Raw genomic sequence first — 6,162 nt, 5'->3', positions numbered from 1 at the left:
AAGGTTAAAGGCTCACACTTAGCTTCATGTCCATTCAAACGCGCCCTTCTTTTCTCTTGTCTCTTCTCTACTTCTTTCTTCTTCTGCTTCATGTCTGGCTTGTATCCTAAGCCAAATCTATCAAACTTTTCCTTCGGCATTGGTGCCTCAATCCTTCCCTGAAGATATTTTCCCAATCCTTTCCCGGGTGAGGCTCCTCTTCCTACCATCAATCGCAACCCCATTTCAGTGGTCCTGGATATTTTCGGTACTGGAATTCTACTTCCCTCCGCAATAAACATCGCGTTCACAAATTCTAACGACCGAAAAGAACATTCTAGTGCCTCATCGTTGATGTCCACATAAGGTGCATCGCTAGTCATCATTGCGATAATATCCTCCTCTGCATCTATTGTTACCAACCGATCATCCGATACCAACTTCACCTTCTGATGTAATGATGAAGGTACTGCCCCTGCTGAGTGTATCCACGGTCTTCCCAATAGACAGTTGTAGGAAGGCTTAATATCCATTACCAAGAAATCCACCTCATAAGTGACTGGGCCAATCCTTAATGGTACCTCAATTCTCCCCATAACCTCCTTTTTTGTTCCATCAAATGCCCTTACTATGCTCTGGCATGCTTTCATGTGCGAACTGTCTATTGGTAATCGACTAAGAGTGGACAAAGGCAATACATTGGTCAGAGATCCATTATCAACCAAGGCCCCAGAGTGTGTACCCTTTGCATCGGACAGTAACATGCAGGGCTTTAGTAGAACCTCTTCCTCCGGATGGTATTTCATCATCATTGAAGAAGATAAAATTGTCAGCACCAATATTGTTGATCAACCGATCCAGCTTGTTTACCGAAATATCGTCAGCCACATATGTTTCGTTTAGCACCTTTAAAAGTACATTCTGATGTACTTCTGAGTTTAAGAGTAAAGCTAATACAGAAATGCGGGCTGGCTGTTTGTGCAGTTGCTCCACAACACTGTATTCACTGTGTTTCAAAAACTTCAAAAACTCCTTTGCCTCCTCTTCTTTTATTGGTTCATTTACCAATGGCTCAACTTCTACTGCTTTCCCTTTCCTCTGTTCTTTCTTCCAATCCTCTTCCCTGGACGACTCTGCTTGAGCGTCATATCTTTTTCCATTGCGCGTGTAAGAACCTATTTCCTGATTTCTTTCTGCTTCTTTTCCCAAAATGGTCACATTACACCCGTAATTCCACGGCACCATTTTGTTATCCCTATAAGAGAAATTTGATGGTTTCTGGATTACAATTTTCGGTGTTACCTGAGCCCTAACCTCATTACCCTTAGGGCGTGAAATAATGACCACAGGATGATTTATTTTTGGAGCCTTTGTTCCCAACTCTGTCGCGTATATACTCCTCATTTCTTTCGCATCTTCATAAAACCTCATCTCATTGTTATCCATCATACTTTGAACCAAAGCCTTGAATCCTTCACATTCTTGGATTACATGCCCTGTTTTATAGTGAAATTCACAATAATTTCCCATCTCATGCCCTTCCTCAGAATCTGAAATAACCAACCCTCTTTTTGCCATTTCTTTCCAGACCCGTTTCAATGGAGTTTTTACTTCAGCAATGTCAGTCTTGACTTCTTCTCCCGTACCTTCGCTAACCATATTCACCCCCTTATCTGCATGATTAGGTAACAGATTCTTTGCGTTAGGTGAGTCGAGAAGTTTGACAACACCTAATTTGATAAGTCCTTCTACTACCTTCTTGAAAGCAGTACAATTTTCTATCGAGTGCCCAGAAATTCCCGCATGATAATCACATTGCGTGTTCGTATCATACCATTTTGGATACGGGGGTTGTAGAGGACTCAAGTAACGAGGAGCAACAACATGTGCATCGAATAAAGTCTGATACAACTCCTTGTATGACATCGGGATTGGCATGAATTGGGGCTTTTCAGTAGTTTGCCTAGCTCCCGACTCTTGTCTTGATGATCCCTGTTGATTAGCAACCACTTTCTTTGGTTGATTCACGGTAATTGACCTACCATAAGCATTCACATTATTCACTTCATTTTCTCTTTTCCTCGGGGGTGCCCTCCTATTATTTTCTCCTCCATCTATTTTTCCACTTTTAATGGCATGCTCAATCATTTCACCATTCATGATTATATCCGAGAAATTTTTTGAAGCGCTTCCCAACATGTGAGTGATGAACGGGGCTTTCAAAGTATTAATAAAAAGCGTCGTCATCTCTTTTTCCAAAAGCGGTGGTTGCACCTGAATCGCCACCTCTCGCCACCTCTGCGCATATTGTCTGAAGCTTTCGTTCGATTTCTTCTCTAAATTTTGCAGAGTTATCCTGTCAGGCATCATTTCTGAGACATGATTGTATTGTCTCAGGAAAGCCTGTGCTAAATCCCTCCAAGTAGCAATTTTAGCTCGGCTCAGCTGATTGTACCACTTTGACGCAGCTCCCGTAAGACTTTCCTGAAAGCAATGTATTAATAATTGATCATTATTAATATACCCCATCATTCTTCTACAAAACATAGTAATATGGGATCCTGGGCAACTAGTCCCGTTGTATTTCTCGAATTCCGGCATCTTAAATTTGTAAGGGAGTACCAAGTCCGGAACCAAGCTCAGATCTTTTGCATCTATTCCATGATAGCTTTCGATGCTTTCTATTACCCTAAACTTCTCTTCTATCCATTTCCATTTCTCCTCAAATTGTTTTGGAAATTCCTCCTTCGCCTTGTCCTTTTCAACCATCTCATCAAGATCTGGGACAGCAATATTATTCGGGCTATCACCGGGATTAGAGCCCGCTCCGGGTTAAAAATTCATTGGGATTGAAGCATCGCCTTGGAACTGCTGGGGCCTAACCGACACAGAGGGTCTCCGCGGATGCAGCTCAGTCTGTACTTACGCATGCGGAGGCGTGAAACCTGGAGGATAAAGTGGTTCACCATTGTTTTCTTCTTCACTAACAATCACAGGACCTTTACCCTTATCTACTCCCTTCAATAATTGCGTCATCTTAGCCACCAGATCATTTTGGGACTCCTCCATCTTTTGCACCATGTCACGCTGAATCTTTTCTATTTGCTCTTTCATTTGCGCCTGCAACTGGTCTTGCATTTCTTTTTGAAGTCACTCTAGCTTCTCCAACCTTTGGTCCATAATTTTTGACTTAGCTCGGGTGCCGTAACTTTGTCAGTTTTCCAGGTTAACTGAAATGATTTTATTCGATTAGGTTTTTTAATGGTCATTAATGCATATGATGTGATGCAATGCATGAAAAGAATGCAAAGAAAAAGAGGCACTGATTCTAATTCAACTTCATTAGAAAACTTTACTAGATAAAGAGTTTCTTTACATAAAATAAACTACATATATGGCTTTGCCCTTACACTCAAAGCCTTAACCTTTCTAAGAAGCCAAGCTAATTCTCGGCCCCTGTCCGACTCTGACTCATACTTCAAACTTAATAGATCAGCCTGAACCGCTAGAGTTTGCAGATGATCAGCTACTTCGCGCACTTGAGCCACCGCCTCTCCCATAATATAATCTCTTTCTCTAATCTGCTCTTGAGACCGACGGAATTGTCTTTGCCACTGCTCATTATTTTCTTCCAGAAGCTCTATCCGGATTTCACTATTTTGCAATGCATTCTCTAGCCCTCCTATTTGTCCTTTTAATTCTTCAATTTTGTCTAAGCTCGCCCTTATTCAACCGTAGTATTACGATTACGGTACTAGTGAAGCGATCTTTCTAGTTCAGTTATCCGGACCTTTAACTCCGTCTTCTCGTCTTGGCAGACTAGTAGACTCTTTCCCAAGGCGACTTCTCGAGCCCGAGTATCCTGAAATTTCTTTTCCCATTGATTAGCTTTCGTCTTTTCCTCCTGAATTTCTTGTCGCCATTATTCTGGCATTTTACCCAAGCCAGCAGCTCTTACCGACCTACGCAACTTCTTGTAATCTGTCTTCAGGCTGTCTAAATCTTCTTCTGCTTTGTTCTTTCCTTTTCTCAATTTATCGGCCTCTAATCTTTGAATGTCCACATCCAGTCCTAACTGCATTTTTTCTTCCTCTAGTTGTTCTATTTTCTTCCCCAATTCTAAACTCCTTTTTTCAAATTCTTGTTTGATGATTTCTATCTCAGAAGGCAAAACTTGTAAGTGTTCCTCTAAAGATCGAGCAGTTTCTGGATTTGACGCCGGATGTTGTCGTTGATCCTTTGATCACGCCACTGACTATACTCGGGGGTAATTGCCGGACCCACGGCTAAGATCTTCATTCGACGAGTCTGGTTCCAGGCATTAGATATTTCTCGAACCTTCTTCTTGTAATTGTCCTCCCTATAGGAAAAATCACAATAGGCCAACCCCTGCGTTGCTGGTATGAATTGTCGTGATCTATACTGTCTTGATACGAGTAGAGGAGCATATCCGATAGCTCCCCATATCCCGAGCAGCGGAACCCAGTCAAAATCTCCACATCGGTACAATATCTCATCAGGAATTAACCAAGGAGCCCTCCATTCAATATCTTCATCCTGGAGATTCTGGAGTATCTCTATCCATTTTTCTTTTGAAATATCATCCCGTCTTGGCGTGCCACCAATTCTCCTAGAGGGGAGTAGCTATCAGAGAATACCCGATAAGAGACCTTTTTGACTTTCCAGAAGTGGCTATGGAACCATGCCAATAAGAGCTGCGCACATCCAATAAACCTTCCCTCCCTTGCTTTTCGACACGCATTCAAGGATCTAAAAGTTTCAGCAAGTATTGCCGGAACCGGTGTAACCCCTTTACTAAGCCGATCGAACAAATCAGATACAGCCTCGTCTATGTGTCCTAAAGCTTTGGGAAAGACCACTAGTCCATAGATACCTAAAGCGAAGACATCGACCCTTTTTTTTAAGTCAGGATGTACAAGCACCAAATCTCGCAAACTTTTCCAAGGAACACATTTACTGTCGCCCTTCTGTTGGATCCGGGCAGCGACCCACTGCTCGCTCATCCCAGTGATGTTCATTAATTTCTTTAACAATGGAGGGACACAAGCAGTTCTGGAATAAGCCTTGTCGACTTGAATCTTTGGGCACCGAAGCAAGGTCGTATACTCCTCCACAGTAGGCGTCAAATCTACTTTTCCAAAAGTGAAACAACTGTAGGCAGGATTCCAAAACTGAGCAAGGGCTCGGAATAAATACTTGTCCACTTTGACACTAAGCAGATAAGGTAGGTCACCGTAGTTACAATAGAACAGCTGCTTGGTCTCGACATCCCATTGATCTCAGACTTCTTTCATTTCTCGAAGGTCATTCTGGATTACACTGATACGGGTGAAATCCCACAATTCTGACACGTACCCTTCGGTAAGACTATCGCCTTTCTCTCGTTGTGTCGTTTCAGCCCATATTCGCACAGCCGCATTATCCTCTACTTTATCAAAAAACCCATTTTCCATGATAAGCTTTCTACCAAGAAACTGAACGTAAATCAACACCTCTTTTAGAATGAAGATGCCATGCAATCACAAACAAAGTAAATTAGCATTAAACACAGAATAAGATTTAAAATAAGCGACAATAAATACAACATTCATTTGGGTAAGCACTAAAATTTGGAGTAGCTCTACCTAGGTCAGTTCTTATGGCTCATTACATGTGGTTTGGTTCTAAAGTAGGGTACCTGAACCAGCAGATTCCTCGATCCTCACCCATTATAGGCTCATATGGACCGAGTTCGATTCAGGGGGATACATTTCCCTATGGCCATGCGGAGATGAAAATCTCACGAAGACATAGGTACGGATATATCCCGAAAGCGATTCACTATCCCATGCGGAGGTGAAAACCTCACGAAGGCGTAGCTTCTCACTCCCACTTAAAAAGGTGTGACCAACGGTCATGCAATGCAATGCGGAAAGATACCAAAATTTAAACAAACAGAGCAATTATAAACCCCAATGATGAAGATTATGATAAAGACAGATAAAATGCGATGAAAGGATCGTAATTTTAAACCGAATTTTTAATTTTTGACAAAAGACAAAAAGTAATCACCACGTGGCTTCACTCTCTTATCGGTGTCCCCAGCGGAGTCGCCAAGCTGTTGACACCATTTTGTATTGAAAACGGGGTCGACTTGGGTTTTGAAAATGAAAACGAAAATGG

General features: G+C 42.0%; 2 protein-coding genes across 2 annotated transcripts; both read right to left on the bottom strand.

Annotated features, from left to right (window-relative positions):
- Positions 1-696: 696 nt before the first annotated feature.
- Positions 697-3,117, bottom strand: LOC105797378 (uncharacterized). Its single transcript, XM_012627361.2, has 4 exons — positions 2,906-3,117; positions 2,602-2,782; positions 2,192-2,463; positions 697-2,104 (listed from the first exon to the last, which is right to left on the bottom strand). The coding sequence occupies exons 1-4, from the start codon at positions 3,115-3,117 to the stop codon at positions 697-699; spliced, it is 2,073 nt and encodes a 690-aa protein (XP_012482815.2).
- Positions 3,118-4,167: 1,050 nt separating this feature from the next.
- LOC128032499 (uncharacterized) lies at positions 4,168-5,453 on the bottom strand. The gene is made up of 3 exons (XM_052620853.1): positions 5,356-5,453; positions 4,714-5,211; positions 4,168-4,609 (listed from the first exon to the last, which is right to left on the bottom strand). Exons 1-3 carry the CDS (start codon positions 5,451-5,453, stop codon positions 4,168-4,170), a joined length of 1,038 nt encoding a protein of 345 aa, XP_052476813.1.
- Positions 5,454-6,162: the final 709 nt, after the last annotated feature.

This window comes from Gossypium raimondii, chromosome 9 (genome assembly GCF_025698545.1).
Source record: "Gossypium raimondii isolate GPD5lz chromosome 9, ASM2569854v1, whole genome shotgun sequence".
Classification (NCBI taxonomy): Eukaryota; Viridiplantae; Streptophyta; class Magnoliopsida; order Malvales; family Malvaceae; genus Gossypium; species Gossypium raimondii.
This window is presented reverse-complemented; position numbering and strand designations above follow the sequence as displayed.

What these genes read in the sequence shown, in the direction of transcription:
- LOC128032499 (XM_052620853.1), bottom strand. Translation starts at nt 5,453, where the DNA reads ATGGAAAATGGGTTTTTTGATAAAGTAGAGGATAATGCGGCTGTGCGA. An exon ending in GGCGATAGTCTTACCGAAGG is followed by an intron (nt 5,212 to 5,355) that starts GTACGTGTCAGA and finishes TTATCTGCTTAG; the next exon opens with TGTCAAAGTGGACAAGTATT. An exon ending in CGAAAAGCAAGGGAGGGAAG is followed by an intron (nt 4,610 to 4,713) that starts GTTTATTGGATG and finishes ACTCCCCTCTAG; the next exon opens with GAGAATTGGTGGCACGCCAA.
- LOC105797378 (XM_012627361.2), bottom strand. Translation starts at nt 3,117, where the DNA reads ATGCAAGACCAGTTGCAGGCGCAAATGAAAGAGCAAATAGAAAAGATT. An exon ending in GGTTTCACGCCTCCGCATGC is followed by an intron (nt 2,783 to 2,905) that starts GTAAGTACAGAC and finishes TCCCGGTGATAG; the next exon opens with CCCGAATAATATTGCTGTCC. An exon ending in ATTAATACTTTGAAAGCCCC is followed by an intron (nt 2,105 to 2,191) that starts GTTCATCACTCA and finishes TGCCATTAAAAG; the next exon opens with TGGAAAAATAGATGGAGGAG.